General features: G+C 44.4%; 1 protein-coding gene across 2 annotated transcripts in view; it reads right to left on the minus strand.

Moving 5' to 3' along the window:
• Positions 1–24,040, minus strand: part of RNF121 (ring finger protein 121) — a 71,468-nt gene that overhangs the window by 36,951 nt on the left and 10,477 nt on the right. For both annotated transcript variants that reach the window (XM_008149918.3, XM_054725291.1), the window contains exons 2-3: positions 9,571–9,608; positions 6,086–6,227 (exon numbers count right to left, since the gene is read on the minus strand). In XM_008149918.3, coding sequence (XP_008148140.1) covers positions 6,086–6,227; positions 9,571–9,608 — 180 coding nt within the window. The remainder of the gene's footprint in view (positions 1–6,085; positions 6,228–9,570; positions 9,609–24,040) is intronic.

The following is a 24,040-nucleotide window of genomic DNA, read 5'->3' on the forward strand; positions in this document are numbered from 1 at the left end:
GGGGACCCCCCCGCTAGTGCATGAATTTAATGCACTGGGTCTCTAGTATTACAATATACAACTGTATAAAATTAAACGATGACACCTAAATTTACACAATGATATATGTCAAATATATTAAATAAAAAAGAAAAAATAAACTGGAGTTCATCAAACTGACAAATGTTATACATTAAAGGACACTGTCAAGAAAGTGAGAAACCAACCCATAGAATGAGAGAAATATTTGTAAATCATATATCTTATAATGGTCTGGTATTAAGATTATATTAAAAACTCTTACAGCCCAGCCAGCATGGCTCAGTGGTTGAACGTTGACCTATGGACCAGGAGATCACGGTTCAATTCCCAGTCAGGGCACATGCCCGGGTTGTGGGCTCAATCTCCAGTGGGGGCAGGCAGGAGGCAACCAATCAGTGATTCTCTTACATCAATATTTCTGTCTTTCCCTCTCTCTTCCACTCTCTAAAAATCAATGGAAAAATATCCTCAGGCCAGGATTAAAAAAAAACAAACAAAACTAACAAAAACCAAAAATGTCATTTGTAACCTTTTTTTAATTTAAAGTCTATTTTGTCTGATACTTAAGAGCCAACACAGCTCTCTTTTGGTTATCATTTGCATGGAATATATTTATTTGGGATGAAGATACTTTTTTATTTTTTATTGATATAATATCAGTATATAACATTATATAAGTTTCAGGTGTACAACTTTATGCTTCAACATCTGTATACACTACAATGTGATCACTACTAAAAATCTAGTTACCATCCATCACCCTAGAGATGACCTTCTTCACCATTTCACCCACTTCCAACCCTCCTCCCCTTTGGTAACCACCAATCTGTTCTCTGTATCACCCACTTCCAACCCTCCTCCCCTTTGGTAACCACCAATCTGTTCTCTGTCAAGAGTTTGTTTTTGTTGTATTTTGTTTATTCGTTTTTAGATTCCACATAAGTAAAATCTTATAGTATTAGTCTTTCTTCATCAGACTTATAACACTTAGCATAATATCCTCAAGATCCACCCACACTGTCTCAAATGGGAAGATTTCAACTTTTTATGACTAAACTAGAGGCCCGGTGCATGAATTCATGCACGAATTTGGGGCCAATTGGGGCTGACTGGAGGTCGGGCTGGCCAGAGGGGGCCACAGGAAGTTGGGGGGGGAGACCCAACTGGGGCCCCAATCAGGCCAGTTGGCTACCACGTGCGCCCCATAGCGACTGGCCATTCTGGTCGCTTGGCTTTTATATCTACTTAATAAAAGAGTAACATGCTAATTGACCGTACCTTCGCGACACCCACCAGCCAATCAGGAGTGAGTATGCAAATTAACCCAACATCACCATGGCGACGATGCAGGCATTCCGCACCACCCCCAGCCACTCCAGGCCTCTGGGCAGCGTGGGAAGGCGGAAAGGCGGCTCCGGGCCGGAGCAGAAAGGTGGCTCCGGGCCAGAGCAGAAAGGCAGCTCCGGTCAGAGCGAAGGTGGTGCCAGCAGCCAGGGGAAGGAAGCCCCTTTCTTGCATGAATCTTCATGAATCAGGCCTCTAGTCTATATATATAAAAGGCTAACATGCAAAATGTCTCCTCGGGAGTTCAACCGGGAGAATGGGAGTTTGATTGCTCACTATGACGTGCGCTGATCACCAGGGGGCGGCGCAGAACATAGTGGGCAGCCAGTGGCGGAGGCAGGATGCTGAGGGAGCAAGGAAAAGGGAGGCCAGGCGGGGGGAGGGGACGGGTGACCACATGGTGGTGGTGCACAGGGAGGCAGGGAACCTGATTGGCCCTGATCACTGGCCAGGCCTAGGGACCCTACCTGTGCATGAGTTTTGTGCACCAGGCCTCTAGTACATAGATAATATTCCATTGTATATTATGTACCACTTCTTCTTTATTCATCCATGGATGGACACTTACATTGTTTCTATATTTTAGCTATTGTAAATAATGCTGCAATGAAATAGGGGTGTATATATCATTTCAAATCAGTGTTTTTGTATTCTTCAGATAAAAGCCAGAAATGGAATTACTGGGTCATACTGTAATTCTATTCTTTTTTTCAGGAATCTGCTTACTGTTTTCTATAGTGGCTGCACCTACTTTACATTCCTATCTTATATAATAAAAGGCTAATATGCAAATTGACCAAACAGCAGAACGACCGGTCGCTATGACATTCACTGACCACCAGGAGGAAGACACTCAACGCAGGAGCTGCCCCCTAGTGGTCATTGCACTCTCACAGGGGGAGCACCGCTCAGCCAGAAGCCCTGAGCTGGGCTCATGGCTGGAGAGCGCAGCAGCGGTAGCAGGAGCCTCTCCTGCCTCTGTGGCAGCACTAAGGATGTCTGACTGATGGCTGTCAGTGGGACATCCCCTGAGGGCTCTCAGACTATGAGAGGGTGCAGGCAGGGCTGAGGGGACCCCCCCCACCCCGCCGCATGAGTGCACAAATTTCATGCACCGGGCCTCTAGTTAATAGTATAATCGAGTTCCCTTTTCTCTCTCTCTCTCTCTCTCTCTCTCTAATATGTTTTTACTGATTTTTTTTTTAGAGAGAAAGAAGGGAGAGGGATAGAGAGATAGAAACATCAACGAGAGAGAAACATCATCAATCAGCTGCCTCCTGCACACCCCTCAACTAGGAATTGAGCCCCGCAACCCAGGCAGGTGCCCTGACCTGGAATCAAATCAGTGACCTCTTGGTTCCTGGATCAATACTCAACCACTGAGCCACACCAGCCAGGCAGATTGCCTTCTGTCCATATCCTCTCCCACACTTGTTATTTTTTATCTTTTTTTATATGGTCAATGTAACACATATGAAATGATAGCTCATTGTGGTTTGGATTTGCATTTGCCTCATAATTAGTGATGTTGAGTATCTTTTCATGTGCCCGTTGGCCATCTGTATTTCTTCTTTGGAAAACTGTCTAATCAGATCCTCTGCCCATTTCTTAATTGGTTCTTTGATTTTATGTTATTGAGTTGTTTGAGGTTTTTATATATTTTGAATATCAGATGTAAGATTTTCAAGTATCTTCTCCCATTCACTAGGGTGCCTTTCCATTTGACTGATGGTTTCCTTTGCTATGCAGAAACTTTATAGTTTGAAGTAATCCCATTTATTTTTGTTTTTGTTTACCTTGCCTTTTAAATCACATCCACAAAATCACTGCTAAGACTGGTATCAAGGAGCTCACTGACTATGCTATTTTCTAGGAATTTTATGATTTCAGGTCTTATATTCAAGTCTTTAATCCATTTCAAATTAATTTTTTTGCATGGTATAAGATAGTGGTCTAGTTTCATTCTTTTCATGTGGCAGTCTAGTTTTCTGAACACCATTTATTAAAGTGTGTGTCCTTTTCCCATTGTTATGTTCTTGGCTCCTTTGTTGTAAATTAATTGTCCATATATGTGTGGGTTTAATTTTGGGCTCTCAGTTCTGTTCCACTGATCTGAGTGTCTGTTTTTATGTCCATACAATACTGTTTTGATTACTACAGATTTGTAGTATAATTTGAAATCAATAAGTGTGATTTGTTCTTCTTTGTTTTGTTCTTTCTCAATATTGTTCTTTCTCAAGATTGCTTTGGCTATTCAGGATCTTTTGTAATTTCACACAAATTTCAGATTTCTTTGTTCTAGGTTCTGTGAAAAATGTCACTGGAATTTTGTTAGGGGTTACAATGAATCTGTAGGCTGTTTTGTGTAATATTGACATTTTAACAATATTAATTCTTCCAATCCATGAGCAGAGTATCTTTCCATTTATTTGTGTCTTCCTCAATTTATTTAATCAGTCTTATACTTTTCAGTGTATAGGTCTTTCACCATCTTGGTTAAATTTATTCCTAGGTATTTTACTCTCTTTGATGTAATTATAAATAAGATTATTAATTTATCTGAGAACTTGTATAGATATACAGAAACACCACAGTCTGTATTATCAATTTTGTGTCCTATTAACATTACTGAATTCATTTAGTAGTTCTAGTACTTCTTTAGCGAAGTCTTTTGGGTTTTCTATATATAATTTATATATATATATATATAATGACAGATTTCTTTCTTTCCAATTTATATGCCTTTTATTTATTTTTTTATTTATTTGTTTTGGTTAATCCTCTCCCAATATTTTTCCATTGATTGTTAGAGAGAATGGAAGGGAGGAAGAGAGACAGAGAAACATCGATGTGAGAGAGACACATTGATTGCCTCCCGCACACGGATCAAACCTGCAACCGAAGTATGTGCCCTTGACCAGAATTGAACCTGCGACCCTTCAGTCACGAGCCGACGCTCTATCCACTGAGCCAAATCAGCTGGGGCTTTTATTTCTTTTTCTTGCCTAACTGTGGTGACTAGGACTTCCAATACTATGTTGAATAAAAGTGGTGAGAATGGGCATTCTTGTCTTGTTCCTGATCATAGTAAAAAGTTTTCATCCTTTACCATTGATACGATGTTTGCTGTGGGTTTGACATACATGGCTTTTATTTTGTCTAGGTAGTTTTTTTCTATGCCCACTTTGTTGAGAGTTTAGATATTAAATAGATGTTGAATTTTGTCAGAAGCTTTTTCTTCATCTATTGAGATGATATAATTTTTATCCTTCATTTTGTTAATGTGGTATATCACAATGATTAATTTGTGGATGCTGGACCATCCTTGCACCCTTGGAATAAATCCCACCTGATCACGATGCATCATCTTTTTACTGTATTATTGAATTAGATTTGCTAATATTTTGCTGAGAATTTCTGCATCTATGTTCATCAATGATGTTGGCCTGTAATTTTATTTTTTTGTAGTATATTTGTCTGGTTTTGGTACCAGGGTAATGCTGGCCTCGTAAAGTGAGTTTGGAAGCATTTCCTCCTGTTCAATTTTTTAGAAGAAGTTGAGAAGGATAGCTACTAAAATCTTCTTTGAATGTTTGATAGAATTCACCAGTGAAACCATCTTGTCCTGGGACTGTTGTTTTTTGGGAGATTTTTTATTACTGAGTCAATCTCCTTACTAGTAATCAGTATATTCAGATTTTCTTTTTCTTTATGATTGAGTCTTGGAAGATTATATGTTTCTAGGAATACATCCATTTTCTTCTAGGTTTTCTAATTTGTTGGCATACATGGACTATCTTTTCCCATCCTCTTACTTTCAATCTCTGTGTCTTTGTATCTAAAGTGAATTTCTTATAGCCCTGACTGGTATTGATCAGTGGTTAGAGCATCAGCCCACACAACAAGGGGTCCCAGATTCGATTGCCAGTCAAGGACACATACCTGGGTTACAGGTTTGATTCTTGGCCCTGGTCAGGGTACCTGTGGGAGGCAATCAGTCAATGTGTCTCTCTTACATCAATGTTTCTCTCCCCTCCAGCCTCCCCCCCGACTCCTTCCCGCCCCCCTACTCTCTCTAAAAAGCAATGGAAAAAAATAGGTGATGATTAACAAAATAAATAAATAATAAAATAAATAAAGTGTGTCTCTTACAGACAGTATATAAATGAATCATAGTGGGGGTTTTTTCATGGTGGTTTTTTAATACAATCTACTAATCTCTGTCTTTTAATAGAATTTAATCCATTTACATTTAAAGTAATTGTTGATAAGGATTTACTTCTGTCATTTATGAGTATTTCTCTGTATGTTTTTATTCCTCATTTCCTCCATACTGCTTTTTTTTTTTAATTAATCTAAATCCTACCTATAAGATTTATTGGAGGCTTCACCTTCCCAGTCAAGTGATCACTTCTCCCTCTATTTCAATAGTTCTTAATGAATATCTCCTTCATGAATATGTCCCAAAATATTTAAAAGGAAGGGCCTACCTTTTCTGGCCATAAAAGTAGTCTCAGGTTCTATCCCTGTTTTCACCCTCTGAATCACTTGCACCTTAAACACACACCCACCATACAGAATTCACCATTCATACATCAAGTTCATTATTATTGTCCATTCTCTGCCTACATGTGGCTTGGCTTAGGCTGGATCCTAGAATACTTAGGAAGGGTCTCTTGATTACTGGCAGACAAAGAAGAAGAGAGTCAAAATGGCTTACATTGTAGGAGCGAGGATGCCTCTGCTTCCACTGCACCAGGAGCAGCTGGGCCACCACCAAGGTAGCGATGAGGATGAGGACCATTTCGGCATGCATGGCTTCGTGACCACGGTGCTTGGCATGCATGCGTGCATGCTCGATCCTGAAAGTCAAACAGATGGGGTTAGCCAGGTTAGGGCTGGTGTGGTGGTAAAGAGGTAGTGCTTCCCAGGGATATTCTACCCGTCCAAAGTTCAGAACACACTCCTGTATTTTGCAGCTGTAGGGTACTATGCATATGCCCTAGAGCAGCGATCTAGGAGCAACCGCTGCTCCAAAGGTTTCCTTAAACCAGCGGTCACCAACCTTTCGGACCTCATGGATCACCAGTGGTCCACGGACCACCGGTTGGCGACCGCTGCCCAAGAGGACAGGCATTCTGGCATAGAATAGGGGTTCTATGGGCCCCAATAACCAAGCTCAGCTATTGGATTAAATGTGGGTGGTGTGCTGCCTGCCTCCAATGGCAGATACAGCTGACACCTTTCCTGTTGCAGGAAAAAGATCCAAGAAGCCCGTGTCACTGCCCATTTCAGACCTATTTAATTCTGTCATTGAAAAGAAAACATAACCCAAAGAGAAGATTGTAGCCACAAAGCCTCATAATCTTAGTATTGATGATACCAATAAAGGAGTAGCATTGAAAACGTGTGTTAATTCTAGGGTTAAAGTTTTGCTTTATTTGTCCTACCCTCTTTGTCAGGACCAGAGATCCTGAAGACTATTTACCTGGGATCCTGAAGACTATTAGCCTGAAAAATCTAGACTGCTTTGACTTTATATTATATTCATTCAAGAGTGACTTCGCCATCAGCATCGACAGGGAAATAGCCTCAAGGACTTAAGAAACTCTTATTTAATCTAAGGCTGGCATTCTCTTGTCCTGAGGATTGGCAGCAAACTATTTCCTTGTTCAATACAGGCAAAAAGCTTTTTCTAAGAACAGAGAAGAATAGTTACTCCTATTACTCTGGGTCAGAGTCAGCCAAGGGAAAAGAATAAGGAAGAATTTAGTCAGAAAACCAAATACAAATATAGCCTGTGGTCAGGAGCTTTTGTACAAGTTTTCCATGTATAGGGAGGGGGATTAGGGAGGGAAGGAAAGGACAACATAAATGCTATCTTCATGGAGTTCCCGAGGGCAAGAAGAACCCAGCAGGATGAATTATGGGTAAATGATAAAGCAAATATAGCAAAAAGTTAATTGTAGAATCTAGGTGGTGAGTGTAAGGGTGTTCACTGTGCATTTCTTTCATACTTTCTGTATGTCTAACATTTTTCATAATATAATGTTAGGGGCTGAAACTCAGTGGGCAGCCAAATGTCAGTCAGCCAGCCAGCCACAGCACCTAAGGGTGCACTTTACATAAAACACTATCCTGGGTGAGAGAATCTGACAAAAAGATGATAAGGTTAGGAGTAAGAAACTTTAACCAGTTAACTGCCACAATATTTTGAATTTAATTTAAAAAGGTCTGCCGCTTGCGTCTATAGACATTTATGGCGTACAAATGGTTAAGGTTGTGGCCTTGACCAAGAAAATTAACAACTCTACATCACAATTTCTTCATCTGTCAAAAGGAGTCCATATCTTTTCCGTCTCCCTCATAGGCTTATTGTGAGAATAAGCTAAACTAAAAGGACAAGTAACACTTTAAAAACCTAAGGACTGTGGGGAATTATAAAGATAAGAAATACATTTCTTGTTCTCAGACAATATGTAACTTAATGAATGTGCACAATGAAAGAATCAAGAAAAGACCAAAGAAGACATCTATTTCAAGTTCCCACTCAATGGAAAAATTATTTTTGATATCCTTTGTATGGAATACTTCCATTGGCTTGAGAACATATGCCTCTTAAAGTAATCTATTCTAGAACCACCAGTGTCTGACACATTGTAGGTACTCATATGTGCTTATAAAGGACTAACACTTCAATGCTTTAAGAGGTAGGAGGGCCCTAGTTAGTTAGGCTCAGTGGATAAAGCGTCGGCCTGCGGACTGAACGGTCCTAGGATCAATTCCAGTCAAGGGCACATGCCCGGTTTGTGGGCTCAATCCCCAGTAGGGGGCGTGCAGGAAGCAGCCAATCAGTGATTCTCGCTCATCATTGATGTTTCTCTCTCTCCCTCTCACTTCCTCTCTGAAATCAATAAAAAGAGGCAGAAGGTTCTCTACCTCTCAATATACCATGATTATTAAAAATGTTTCTGATAATAATACAAAATCTATCTTTCTATAGCTCCAATGTATTGGACCTAAACCTATATTCTGGAACAATAAAGGACATATCCACTCCTCTTTTCCAATGCTGCCCCTTCAAAGAGTTCTCATGATCTTATTTTTTAAAAACAAAAACAAAAACTATCCTGTTCCTATCACCATTTTCCTAGCCTTTTTAGTTCTAGATATTTATTTTATTTATTTTTAGTTCTAGATCTTGTAAACACTATTAATAAAACATAATGTGAAGACCATTAATCCTGGTTGCCTTCTTCGAGACATTATCTAGCCAAAGATCTTCTTATACTGTAGTGTCTACAACATCCAGTGTGGCCTCAGTGTAGCAGAGCACAATGGCACTGTCCCTACGTTAAGGCTGATAACATATTTCTATGAACATCTTCCAAATGATTTGAATTATTTCAGTAGCTGAGGTACACAACTGGTGCATATTAAGCTTAAAGTCATCTAAAATCTTGTTGGGTTTGTCATATGAGTTAATATTTTTGCCATTCTATATTTTTACAATCAATAGTTTTTAATCTAAAAGGTTTTTTCTCATTATTAGGTTTTATTTGGTTGACTTCAGCTCACTGGTCAGCCATCTTGTGAAGTTTGTGGGCAATCACTCTGAAACTCCTTTACTAATTAGAAATCATGACAATAAGATATTTGTTGGCCCACTCTGGGTACACAGCAAGTAACCAGCAAGTTGAGATCTCCCATTTTCTCAATCAGATCCCTCTGCCCTGTTTAATGTATAATGATGATAATGTTAATGATGATAATCATCTTCAAAGTAGGTAACATTGGAGCTTACCACATGCCAGGCACTGTTCTAAGGATTTCACATATATTAATCCTCACAACTCTATGAGGTACAGGTACTATTTTGATCCACACCTGACAAATGAAAAAAACTAAGGCAAGTTAAGTAACCTGCCCAAGATCACATAGCTAGGAAATGGTACAACTAGTATTAAAACCCAGGTGGATAGTTTGGTACATTTATGCATTTGCTTCCCAGGACCAAGGGAGCTACCCAGAAGTGACCCATGTACTGGAAAAAAATCCCAAAAGACCTAGCCTACTGGTCATGAGTCACTGTCTCTCACAGACAAGGAAGCAAAAAGGTCATGAGTCACTGTCTCTCACAGACAACTCTACTAGTTGGATTACCCTATAGTCCCCAGCCTGAGGGGCCCACACTGTCACACTTACCTCCATTGCTCCTCTGGCGAGAGGTGTGACATATCAACCTGTAGAAAGACACAACCAAAAATAATCCATTACTGTCTTAGGCTGTCCCTGCCCAAAATAAGGTGCTTACACATTCATCAATATCCGCCAAGGAATTACAGGTAGCTTTAAGTGTCACAATTTCTATGAAGCCTTCCCTAGTACACTATTCCCCACTAATCTCTCCCTTCTAGAACTAACCAGTAACTCTGGCCCATGTCTATGACTGACATTGTTTTGCATGTCTGTGCAAAGCAATAAGGACAAAAGAATGAACCTAATTCCTAAGATTCTCACAGCTATGAGATAAAAACATAATATTTCTTTATTAGATATTGAAGACTAGCTATGGAAGAAAGAAAAAGGAGGACTTCTCATCCAACCTGTGGTGTGCAGATTAGTGAAAACTTCCTGGAGGTGAGATGTGAAATACTACCCAGATGAGGAAATTAGAGAAATATGTTCCAGGAAAAGGACTAGCATAACCATGAAGTTATAAAGCATACAAACAATTAAGTATGGGGGTGGGGTCCCTCTGCCTGGCTGGTGATCGGGGCTGATCAGGGCCATCTGATCAGGACCATCTCGCCCAGTCCTGATCTGGCCGGTGGCTGGGGAGGGACCTCGGGAGGGCTCCAGGGCGTGTCCAACCCATCTTGCCCAGTCCTGATTGGCTGGACCCCAGCAGCAAGCTAACCTACCAGTCAGAGCATCTGCTCCCTGGTGGTCAGTGCACATCATAGCGACCAGTCAGTCGACCGATAGGACACTTAGCATATTAGACTTTTATATACACTGAGTGGCCAGATTATTATGATCTCTGAACGCATAATAATCTGGCCACTCAGTGTATGTGTGTATGTGTGTGTGTGTGTGTGTGTGTGTGTGTGTGTACCTATATATATGTATTATATATACATATGTGTGTGTATGTATGTGTATGTATATGTGTATGTGTGTGTGTGTGTGTGTGTGTGTGTGTGTGTGTGTGTGTGTGTATATATATATATACACACACACACACACTAGAGGCCCGGTGCACAAAATTCGTGCACGGAGGGGGGTTGTCCCTCAGCCCAGCCTATACCCTCTCCAATCTGGGACCCCTCGAGAGATGTCCGACTGCCCGTCGGGATCGGGCCTAAACGGGCAGTCGGACATCTCTCTCACAATCCAGGACTGCTGGCTCCCAACTGTTTGCCTGCCTGCCTTCCTGATTGCCCCTAACCGCTTCTGCCTGCCAGCCTGATCACCCCCTAACCACTTCGCTGCCAGCCTGTTTGCCCCCAACTTTCCTCTTCTGCCGGCCTGGTCACCCCTAACTTCCCTCTCCTGCAGGGTTGATCACCTCCAACTGCCCTCCCTTGCAGGCCTGGTCCCTCTCAACTGCCCTCCCTTGCAGGCCTAGTCCTTCTCAACTGCCCTCCCTTGCAGGCCGGATGCCTCCCAACTGCCTTCTCCTGCTGGCCATCTTGTGTCCACATGGGGGCAGCTATATTGTGTGTTGCAGTGATGATCAATCTGCATATTACTCTTTTATTAGATAGGATCGAGGCCTGGTACAGGGGTGGGGGCCAGCTGGTTTGCCCTGAAGGGTGTCCCTGATTAGGGTAGGGTTCCCTTGGGGCGTGGGGTGGCCTGAGCGAGGGGCCTGTGGTGGTTTGCAGGCCGGCCACGCCTCCTGGCAACCCAAGCGGAGGCCCTGGTATCTGGAATTTATTTTCCTTCTACAACTGAAACTTTGTAGCCTGAAGTGGAGCCAAGCCTGGGGCTCCCTCCACGGCTGGTAGCCATTTCTGTTTGGGTTATAATTGAAACTTTGTAGCCTTAAGCGGGTGGGCCAGGCCAGGGTGGGCGGAAAGCTTTGCTTCCCCTGTTGCCGGGGACAACCCTGGCTTGCTCTCTCAAGCTCCGTTCTGCCGCCATTTCTGTTTGAATTTGTTTACCTTCTATAATTGAAATTTTGTAGCTTGAGTGGAGGCTTAGGCCTGGCAAGGGCAGGCAGAAAGCTTGGCTTCCTCTGTTACCTAGGAAACCTTGCTCTCTGTGGCTGTAGCCATCTTGGTTGGGTTAATTTGCATACTTGCCCTGATTGGATGATGGGTGTGGCTTGTGGGTGTGTCGGAGATATGGTCAATTTGCATATTTGTCTATTATTAGGTGGGATATACATACATACATACATACATATATATATACATATAATTAGAGGCCCGGTGCATGAATTCGTGCATGGGTGGGGTCCGGCCAGCCTGGCCATGGGGAGGGGACATGGGCAGTTGGCCAGCCTGCCTGCTGGTCAAACTCCTGGTCGAGGGGACAATTTGCATATTAGCCTTTTATTATATAGGATATACACTGAGTGGCCAGATTATTATGCGTTCAGAGATAATAATCTGGCCACTCAGTGTATAGAGATTGTAACTCACAGCGCAGAATGCTCAGCACACACTTTCCCTCCAGCCCCTGGTCTTGGAGACCTCATGTCCTTCCAAGGCTCTGCTCACCCTCTTTAGCTGCTACACCAAGTAAATTGCATTGTGTGTATGGAAACCCTTTGCAGGCTCCATGGGTGTGTCTTTACTTCACTGCAGTTCTGATTACCCCAACATAAGGAGAGACACCCTCATTATCAGGTAACACTATCATGGTAAGACCCCTGCTCAGCCTAATGCAGCAGTTTTAAATAGGCCATGGGTCGCCCTAGATGGTTTTGCTCAGTGGATAGAGCTATGGCCTGCAGACTGAAGGATCCTGGGTTCAATTCTGGTCAAGGGCACATTCCTGGGTTGTGGGCTCAATCCCCAGTAGGGGGCGTGTGGGAGGCAGCAGATCGATTCTCTCTCATCATTGATGTTTCTATCTCTCTCTCTCCCTCTGCCTTCCTCTCTGAAATCAATAAAAACAAACAGGCCATGAATCAAACATCGCTGCTCTCCATCCATCCAGTCCCCTCACACCCTCTTTTGTCTTCACCCCCACACACACATACATACACTCTGCTGGGGTCTGTAAAATGGGGTCAGGATTTCTACTTCAATTAAGGGCGATGTTTCCACATGACCCTCCTTCCCCACTCACCTCTGTCCCCAGTCATGTGGGGTCTCTCCCTCCCTCCCCTCCATCTAACTTGGTAGGCCCTGCTCTGCCCCCTCTTCCTGTGACCTCCTGTCTGCAGCCTCCCCCTTTCTCCTACAGGGCGGAGCTCCCCAAAGGCAGGGCTGTGCAGAGTGGGCTAGGCGGTGTGGGTGAGGCAGTGCAGAGCGGTGCAGCTGTGCAGGGAAAGCCCAGGCGGGGCCTTGGAGGACAGCTGGGGTGATGGGTCACAGGGAAGAGGAGAGAAGGGCGTGGAGCCTGTCCTGTGGGAAAGGCAAGGGGCTCCTGAGCTGCCCCTACCCAGCAGCTTTTCTAGGCCTCTGAGCAGCGGTCACCCTCCTCCCACTCACTGCCTCCTGCTTCCTTTCAAGGTTTGGACTCAGTTTCTCAGCCCCACCCCCCTGTCTGCTGCATCCCCAGGAGCCCGAGATCACCTGGCCCATCCCCCACCCCATAATGGTGCTAACCACTCTCCTCGAGTAGCTAGTGAAACTTAACAAATAAAAAGCAGCAGCTCTGAAGATTATAAATTGTGCACTGAGAACGCCACAGATTGCAGAGGAGCTGATAGTCCACGGCTCTCAATCACGCATAGCAGCCTCCCCCACCATCCGGTCCCTCCTGGCTCCCGCCCCTGCCCCCACCAGGGCTGGACCAAACCCTGGGAGCTTCCTGAGGGCTCTCACCTCACACCTCACTTTCCAGTCCAGCCCACCAGCAACCACAGCAAGCTAACCTACTGGTTGGAGCATCTGTCCCCTGGTGGTCAGTGCACATCATAGCGACTGGTTGAGCGGTCAAACTCCCAGCCAAACTCCAGTTGAGGAGACAATTTGCATATTAGGCTATTATTATATAGGACTAGAGGCCCGGTGAACAAAATTTGTGCACTGGGGGGTGGGGGTGTCCCTCAGCCCAGCCTACATCCTCTCCAATCTGGGACCCCTCAAGAAATGTCTGACTGCCTGTTTAGGCCCAATCCCACCAGTCGGACATCCCTCTCACAATCAAGGACTGCTGGCTCCCAAACGCTCGCCTGCCTGCCTGCCTGATTGCCCCTAACCGCTTCTGCCTGCCAGCCTGATCACCCCCTAACCACGCCCCTGCCAGCCTGATTGATGCCTAACTGCTCCCCTGCCGGCCCGATTGCCCCTAACTGCCCTCCCCTGCCAGCCTGGTTGCCCCTAAATATCCTCCCCTGCAGGCCTGGTTGCCCCCAACTGCCCTCCCCTGCTAGCCCAGTCACCCCTAACTGCCCTCCCTTGCCAGCCTGGTCCCCCCCAACTGCCCTCCCCTGCAGGCCTGGTTCCCCCCAACTGCCCTCCCTTGCAGGCCTGGTCCCTCCCAACTGCCCTCCCCGGTTGGCCTGATTGCCCACAAATGCCCTTCCCTGCCGGCCATCTTGTGTCCACATGGGGGTGGCCATCTTTGACCACATGGGGGGGCATCTTGTGTGTTGGCACGATGGTCAATTTGCATATTACTCTTTTATTAGATAGGATAGCCAAAGTATGGAAGCAACCTAAGTGTCCATCAATAGATGAATGAATAAAGAAATTGTGGTACATGTATATAATGGAATATTACTCAGCCATCAAAAAGAATGAACTCTTGCCCAGCTGGTGTGGCTCAGTGGTTGAACGTCCACCTATGAACCAGGGTTTGATGCCCAGTCAGGGCACATGTCCAGAAATGTGGGCTTGATCCCCAGTAGGGGGCATGCAGGAGGTAGCCGGTCAATAATTCTCTATCATTGATGTTTCTATATCTCTCTCCTTGTCTCTCCCTCTCCCTTCCTCTCTGAAATCAATAAAAATATATATATTTTAAAAATTCAGACATTTTTAGTAGATCCCTGAGTACTGTGCCTACTGTACCTAATGGATAAGTTAGCCCTGGGTCCTGTTGTCTCACCAAGCTGCCAAGTCACTTTGTTCTGAGATTCTCTTTTCTTTTTCTTTCTTTTTTCCCCTTTTTAAAAAATCTTTATTGTTAAAGTATTACATATCTCTACTTTTTCTCCCATTGTGAAATTCTCTTTTCTAATGGGTCTCTCTGATCAAACAGCATGAGGATTAAGTTCACACTAAATCTCACACTGCCTAAATCCACACACACACAAAAAGGCAACCTCACTCTACTCATATAAACACTATAAAGTCTTTGGGCAATCATTTGACAATAATGTATAGTCTGTATTCAAAAAGGGTTTATTTACACTCATAAATTATCAAATCCAAACAAAAAAATAGACATGTCATTGACCTACAAATGCCAAAGTCATGGGAAGCATGTGCCTGGCATCTTGATGATAGCCAATAAATATTTGTTTGTTCATTCATTTGTTCATTCATTAAATCACAAGACAAACATAAAACAAAGTCTCTTTCCTTATGAAACTTAAACTTGCATTCTAATGCAAAAGACATAATAAACATGTAAATAAGCATATTTTTATATACATTAAATAATTTCTGGTAGCAGTGTTCTAAAGAGATGAAAGAGTTTAAAAAAAAAAAAAAGGCTATTTTGTTGCTACATGTAGATACTCTAGTTCAGCGGTCGCCAACCGGTGGTCCACGGACCACTGGTAGTCCATGAGGTCCGAAAGGTTGGCGACCACTGCTCTAGTTTTCCCAAAAGGTTTCCAACAAGAGAACACACTGGGTGGGATGAACAGTGAAACTTAGCCCATGTGGTATGTCTTCATTCCTTGGGGTTTAACTCATTCCCACATTTTACCCCAAGAAATGGTTTCAGGGCAACAACTACCTTTCTCAGTGAAGAAAAACAGCTGTAGGTCCTAATCTGGCATGGCTATTTATTTGATTTATTCCAAAGAACAGGGCACTTCTCTCCATGCCTCAGTTTCCCCACATATAAAATGAGGGAGGGGATTGGCTTAGGTGATTTTCAAAGTAGTAATTCACACCAAATCTGTCTAACTCCAAAGTTCTGCAGTTAGCTATAACACTCTGGCTTTCCAAACTCCCAGTTTATTTAGTTCCACAGAAGTGAAAGCAAAATGCCTTCAGTGTGGTGAGGTGTGATATAACAGGTTGTGACCAAATTAAATCAGTGAAAGCGTACCAAGTGACTACCATATGCATCCATCACTCAGGGGATGGCCTCTTGCCCTGGCTTCAAGTACCTGCTAACTGCAAAGGGAGCTAAACTCTGGAACTCCATTCACCAGGGCAACCTAGCATTTCAGAGGTCTCAGTTGATCCTTCCAAAAGTTAAAGACTGATCAACTTTGCAGCTAGAGACCTCATTCTTTCACAAAACATTAGAGATGACTAAGTCCAACCTTTGCTCTTGAGGTATTCACAGTTGGAGGAGGAGGGGCAGGCTATTAAACATAATATAATATGATAAGGATAACACTGACATATAAACAAAATGCTGTGTAAGCACAGAGAAAGGAGATTAGCTAGCTTCTAAACTTGGTATGAATACAGCACAACAACCAGGCTGACTGCCTCTATCTTGTGGACACAGATACTGTGGTCTGCTGTGTAACTGGAATAACAAGTGAAGTCCAAAGGTTCACAGGCTACCCATATTTTTGGCTTTCCGTTCTTCTCTCATTCATTTTTTCTCCAGCTCCTTAGACTTGCCAAGAATTCAAGGCCAACAAATCAAAGTAGAACTACCTACCTCACTTTTCAGAACTCATAAATCATCTGGGGATCATGCTTAGCCAAACAGAAAGGCCTAACATGGACAGTACACTCTGGGCAGTGAAGTGAAAGTAGATGCTAGCTGTAATAACTGCTGTGGCTGCTGTCTGCCCTCCACCCCTACCCCTCCTACCATCAAAAGACAGCACATCCTCCAAGCAGCTGAGTTGTAAAGCTTTTTTAAATGAAACTTTTCAAATATATACAAAAGTAGAAGAAATGGTTTAATGACCTCTCTCCTATTCAACATTATCAAATTTGGGGGCCTAACATTTGCTTTTTTGGTTCTTCAATGCCTATCCTATCAAATTTGTTATTTCTCAGACTGGTTTCCTCTCCACCTGGTCCTCCTCTCTCACTCTTTCCTATGTGCACACCAGCTTCCCACACATTCTACACTTTTCTATCCACCCATAAGAACCAATCCAGACATCACCTCTTCCAGAAACCCTTTCAGAACAGAATTATCCTTTCTATGAAGTCCTAATCTGGACTATCCAGGTGCTGATCACATTAACTCACCTAGGAAATCTCTCTTGAATTTTTCTTTTCTTTTTTTTTTTCTTTTAATATATTTTATTGATTTTTTACAGAGAGGAAGAGAGAGGGATAGAGATGTTAGAAACATTGATGAGAGAGAAACATCGATCAGCTGCCTCTTGCACACCCGCTACTGGGGATGTGCCCGCAACCAAGGTACATGCCCTTGACCAGAATCGAACCTGGGACCCTTGAGTTCGCAGGCCAATGCTCTATCCACTGAGCCAAACCGGTTTCGGCTCTCTTGAATTTTTCATTGCCACACCACCTTAGTATAGACTTTATCCTTGCTCTCTCATAGACTAATGCAGTGACTTTCAAGGTGATCTCTCTAACTCTGATCTTGCCAGAACAGATTCATAACACAGAAGCAGCCACAGTGATCTTTATCAGACACATATGACTGTATCCTTGACCAATTCTGATAACCTTCTATTACATTCGGCTTAAAGTCCAAACTCCTTTGCATGACACAGAAGGTACTTCATAATTTGGTCCAACAAGCTACTTATCTCACCACTCCCCACCAAATGGCTTACACTCTAGCCACACTGAACTGCCTAACATTCTTCCCTTATATCCCTCACTGCTTCTACTAAAAGCGGCTACTGTCTTCTCCCACTAGAATTCTTTCCTCACATTTACCGTCTAGTTCATTTCTATTCACTCTTTAAAATGCAGCTCAAATATCAATTCCCTTGTGAGACATTCTCCAACTTTATTCATTCACACATCCATTTGACAACTGTTAACTGATCCGATGTTAAGCTCTAGACAGGGATACAATAATAACTAACAGCTTCACACTCAAGGCGCTTAAAATCGGGTAGATCTCCACAGGTGAAGTAATTCGTTTCCTCCTCTGTTCTCCTGCAAAATTTTGCAATTTGCACATACCTCGAAGGTCACATTTATTACTTTTATAATTATTTCTGAGTCTGTTTCCATCGCTGGGCTCTAATCATCTTGAGGCCAAGGATTGTTTTTAAAGCTTTACTGAGGTATACCATCCACTTAAGATGGACAATTCAATATTTACAGAGTTGCTCAATCATCTTATTTTAAATCATTTCCATCACTCTAAAAAACACAACTCATGCTCATTTGCCAACTTCCTATTCCCACACTCAACCTAGGCAAGCACAAATCTACTTCTCTACAGATTTGCCTTTTCTGGATTTTTCATATAAATGAGTTTTATACTATACTAGAGGCCCGGTGCACGAAATTCGTGCACAGCAGGGGTGGGGGGTGTCCCTCAGGCCAGCCTGCACCCTCTCCAATCTGGGACCCCTCGAGGGATGTCCTCCTGCTTGCTCCTGGTGGGATCGGGCCTAAATGGGCAGTCAGACATCCCTCTCACAATCAAGGACTGCTGGCTCCCAATTACTCGCCTGCCTGCCTTCCTGATTGCCCCTAACCGCTTCTGTGCCAGCCAGATCACCCCCTAACCACTCCCCTGCCAGCTTGATTGATGCCTAACTGCTCCCCTGCCAGTGTGTTTGCCCCTAACTGCCCTCCCCTGCAGGCCTGGTCCCCCTCAACTGCTCTCCCCTGCAGGCCTGGGTCCCACCCAACTGCCCTTCCCTGCAGGCCCGGTCACCCCCAACTTCCCTCCTCTGCCAGCCTGGTCACCCCTAACTATCCTCCCCTGTGGGCTTGACTGCCCCCAACTGCCCTCCCTTGCAGGCCTGGTCCCTCCCAACTGCCCTCCCCTGCTGGCCATCTTGTGCCGGCCATCTTGTGTCCACATGCGGGCAGGATCTTTGACCACATGGGGGCAGCCATCTTGTGTGTTGGAGTGATGGTCAATCTACATATTACTCTTTTAATTAGATAGGCCTGGTGCATGGGTGGGGGCCAGCTGGTTTGCCCTGAAGGGGTTCCCTTGGGGTGTGGGGCGGCCTGAATGAGGGGCCTGTGGTGGTTTGCAGGCTGGCCACGCCCCCTGGTGACCCAAGCGGAGGCCCTGGTATCTGGAATTTATTTACCTTCTACAATTGAAACTTTGTAGCCTGGAGTGGAGCCAAGCCTCCTGCTTGCTCTGTGGTGGCAGCCATTTCTGTTGGAATTTATGTATATCTATAATTGAAACTTTGTAGCCTGGAGTAGAGGCCTAGGCCAGCCAGGGCTGCAGAAGCTTTGCTTACTCCATTGCCCGGGGCAACCCTTGCCTCCTGCTCTTTCCAGCTCTGTAGCTGCCGCCATTTCTGTTTGGATTTATTTACCTTCTATAATTGAAACTTTGTAGCCTTGAGTGGAGGCCTAGGCCGGCAAGGGCAGGCAGAAAGCTTGGCTTCCTCCATTGCTGGGGAAACCCAAGCCTCTCTCCTGCTCTCTGTGGCTGTAGCCATCTTGGTTGGGTTTATTTGCATATTTGCTCCTGTTTGGCTGGTGGGCGTGGCTTGTTGGTGTAGCAGAGTTAGGGTCAATTTGCATATTACTCTTTTATTAGGTAGGATGGTCTTTTTGGATGGGATTCTTTCACATAGCATAATCTTTTTCAAGGATCATCCATGTTATAGCATGTATCAGTTCTTTTCTTTACTTGCCAAGTAACATTCCACTGTACGGATATACATCTTATTTATCCATCAGTTTTTAGACATTTGGGTTGCTTCTAATTTGGGGCTAATATGAATGATATTGCTATGAACATTTGTGTATAAGCTTTTGTGTTGACATATGTTTTAATTTCTCAAGTATATACCTAGGGGTGGAATTACTGGATCATACGGTAACTATGCTTAAGAACTGCCAAACTGTTTTCCACAGCCACTATACTATTTTACATTTCCACTAGCAACGTATGAGGGTTCCATTTTCTCCACTCTCTCAACAACACTTGTTGTTATGTGTTTTTTTATTATGGCATCATAGTGGGTATGAAGTGGGATCGCTGATGGGTAAAGGATGTTGAACATCTTTCCATGTATATTTTCTCTGGAAAAAAAGTCTATTCAGATTGTCCATTTTTAAGTGGGTTATTTATCTTTTTCTTGTTGAGTTGTAAGAGTCTTTATATATTCTGAACACGTGTCCTTCATCAGATATTTTCTCCCATTTAACAATCCTACTGGGTGTCAAGTGGTCCAAGAATCATTGGAATATTATTCATCTTTGTGTTTCAAAGAATTGGCACATAATCTGGCACATTGGATGTGTCCAATAAATGTTAGATGGATGTTACATAATGCCTTACTCATTCAGTATCCCTCTCACACTTCACACCTAGCACTAGACACAAACCACATACTTTGGAAATACAGAGACTGAATAATTCACTCCTGAAGAAACAATGGGAATGCTGCTGAAGTAATCAGAGGAACTGGGAAAACCATCTGAAACCAATAGAACTTAATCTGTATATATTCATTGCTATCAGTCACCCCTGAAACTGCTACTCTCTCTGAGAATAAAGAAGCAACTTTTGTTCAGTGGCCCACACTCAGAAGTAGATATCAAAATTCTTCATCACTTAGATACTGGCCCCTCCCTCCAATCCCTTAGCCAGTGGGAGATATCAAGGACATGACAGAATCACAAACTATGCTCATTCATAGCAGTAAATGATACTTTGGCTTCAAGTGACTTGAAGTGACCTTTCTTCTTAAGGAACTCAGAAGTTGATCCAAAGAAAAGAGACAGGCTGGCATCTGGACCACATCAGAGATGCAGAGCTAGCAAAAGTGCCCCATCCTTTGTGGCTACTAAGTTAGAAAGTGAGTCTTCCTCATAAGAGAAATACTAACATGAAACCCTACATGATCATTAATAACAACAATAAATACTTTCCAAACTTATCACAGCATACAAATAGGACCAAAGGATGCTTTGGGGCGAATGCAGAACACAGGTGGTTGTACCAGAAGGCCTAGGTCAGTGTGGAAATGTCTCTACAATCTTTTCCTTCCTTTTTATTACTCAAGTTACAAATGAGGCCCTTCAACCTCATACCCTCTTAGCCAGTCACTGTGTCACTCAAGTTCAACATTTTCTGGTGTCCCAATGCTGCCTATAAAAGAAAGTCAGAACTCCTCAGCAGGCTGCACAATGCTCTCAACAAGAACACTGAAAGTGAGCTCTTGTGACCACACCTGGCCACAATCTGATCCCAGACTACCTTTCCAGTTTTACCTTCCTCTGTCCTGCAACTCCTCTGGCACTTAACATATGCTCCCCTGTACTATGTATAATGTACCAGAAAGTACATGCACTCTGGAAATAGATAAATCTGGAAGCCCCTTACCTGGATTAAGGCAAGTCTTCCCTGCCTCTTTAATCTCTTCTCCATTTCTGTCCCCAGAGTGATCTTTCTAAAGCAAACCTGATCCATGTCACTCACCTAAAGCTCTTCCGTAGCTAATCATCCATCCTATCTAATAAAGAGGGAATATGCTAATTGACCATCACTCCATCACAAAGATGGCTGCACCCACAGCTGAGGCCAAGTTCCCATAAGGAGCCTTAACCTTTTGCACTCGGATGTCGAGTGTGACTCGACACGGTTAGCATCGGTAGCAGCTCGAGAAAAAAGCAAGCAAGTGCAAAGGTTTAACAAGCAATCAGCAGGGACCTGAGGCTACACCCTCCCCCGCCCCCGTGGGGCTTGACAGGGGACCTCAGGCTGCGCCCCATGCCCCGGTACCAGGCCGGGGGACCTGAGGCCATGCCCCCCACCCGGCGGGGCTTGACGGGGGATCTCAAGATGTGCTTCCTGTCCTAGTGCTGGGCTAGGGGACATCAGGCTGCTCCCCCCGCCCCACCACCAGGCCGGGGGACCTCAGGATGCGCCCCCCACCAGGTGGGGCTTGACAGGGGACCTCAGGCCATGCCCCCCACCCAGTGGGGTTTGACAGGGGACCTCAAGGTGCACCCCCAGTGCTGGGTCAGGGGAACTCAGGCTACACCCTGGTGGAGCTCGACAGGGGACTTCAGGCCACGCCCCCCACCCCAGCACCAGGCCGGGGGACCTCAGACCGCACCCCCCGCCCCAGCACTGGGCCAGGGGACCTGAGGCTGCACCCCACTGCCTGGCTTGGCTTGACAGGGGACCTCAGGCCATGCCCCCCACCCAGCGGGGCTTGACAGGGGACCTGAGGCTGCAGCCCCCTCTCAGTGCTGGGCCAGGGGACCTGAGGCTGCGCCACCCCCCCACCCCCCGCCTGGCAGGGCTTGATGGAGGACCTCAGGCCATGCTCCCCACCTGGTGGGGCTTGATGGGGGACCTCAAGGCACGCCCCCCGCCCTGGTCTGGGCTGGGGGACCTCAGGCCATGCCCCCCATCCCGGCGCCGGGCCAGTGGACCTGAGGCTACGCCCCCTGCCCGGCGGGGCTTGACAAAGGTGGGACTGGCCGGGTCTGGATCTAGCCCAATGGGGGGGGGGGGGAGGCGGGTCTGGGTCTCACACAATTTTGAGGCGCATGTGGGTGGGCGGGGACTTGACTCTGGGTCCCGTGGTGTGCTCCAGACTCTGACAGGAGGAAGATTTTCATATACATTTTACTAATTTCCTTTCATCTCTGACACTTCTATTATAGAGAAAGGGAAAATAACAATATTAAATTATTTCCTCTAATTAATCCCCTTTTAATGTGCACAAATTTCATGCACTGGGTCACTAGTTACAGATAAAAATCCAGACTCCTTAGCACAGCTTATAAGGCCTCAATAATCTCACACAAGTCTTCCTTTCCAGTCTCCCTACTTTCTGATTACTCCCCACCTTCTACTCTGATGCTTCAATAATACTAAACTACACACAGTTCCCTGGCAGTGCCATTCTCTCCCTCTCACCTCCCACCTTGCACATGTTGTTCCTCTGGCCAAGAGGACCCTTCCCTTCCTTCTTTAGTTGGTTACTTTCTAGTCATCTTTCATACCAGCTAAAGTGCCACTTCTGGGAAGCCTTTCCTGATCCCTTGCCCACCATTTTCTGTGCTCCCAGAGATCTCTGTGCTTCTCTGTATTACAGCAGTTGTTACATCATCTGTTTATATGACTAATCATTCCACTAGACCAGTGATGGCGAACCTATGACACACGTGTCAGCACTGACACGCGTAGCCATTTCTGATGACACGCGGCCGCAGCGGCCGCATGCCGAGGATGAAACATTTGCTGCTCCTGAGGATGAAATATTTGCAAAATAATGTTTTTTCCTCAAAGTGACACACTACCAGAGTTATGCTCAGTTTTTTGGCAAAGTGTGACACACCAAGCTCAAAAGGTTGCCCATCACTGCACTAGACTGTGAGCAGCCTGAGGACAGGGCCTATGTCTTCATTATCCTTCACAGCTAAAATAGTGCCCTGGTAAATGCTCAGAGTATGTTTGATCAATGAATAAATGAGTGAACAGGATTCTCCCCTCATAGGCATGAGACTGGCATAACAAATAACTTCATTAATATTTTAAGCTGATAATATTTCACTTACCTAACAGTGCCTAACAACTCTGTGACAGAACTAGGATAAAATGTCAGAGCTTTAGAGTCCCAGACCAATGTTCAGACATCTCCCCTGAGTTCTAAATTCATATTTCCACTTACCTAATTAATTAACACCGCCACTTAGATGTTTAAATAGCAGCATCTCAAACTTAATGTGGCCAAACAGAATTTTTTATATTTCCTCCCTCCTCCCTCCAAATTTCTTCCCTGGTCATTCCTGTTTCAGCAAGTGACACCATCAACCAATGATCAAATCAGAGCAAAACAAATCCAAAAAACCTGAAAGTTGAGCTTAATTATTTTCTTTCTCTTACATCCCATGTCCAATCCACCAGCAAGTCTGTAGACTCTACTTTAAAACACATTCTAAATTCATCCACTTTTCTCCATGGTCTCAGCTGCCACCCACCCCCACTCCCAACTACAACGCTATCATTTCTCATGTGCACTGCTGCAATAGTCTAATTGCTCTCCTTGAATGCCCCCCAATCCAATTCCTAAAAACAGCCAGGAACATCATTTTTAAAATGCAAATCCGCTCACTTAACTTCTAGTTTTAAAGCCATCCAAAATCTTTTCATTGTACAATCAATAAAATTCAACATGTTTATCAGCATCTACAAGTCCTTACAGATCTGACTCTGCCTAACTTCCTGACCTCAAATGGTACTACTTTTCACC

Source organism: Eptesicus fuscus, chromosome 13 (assembly GCF_027574615.1).
Source record: "Eptesicus fuscus isolate TK198812 chromosome 13, DD_ASM_mEF_20220401, whole genome shotgun sequence".
NCBI lineage: Eukaryota > Metazoa > Chordata > Mammalia > Chiroptera > Vespertilionidae > Eptesicus > Eptesicus fuscus.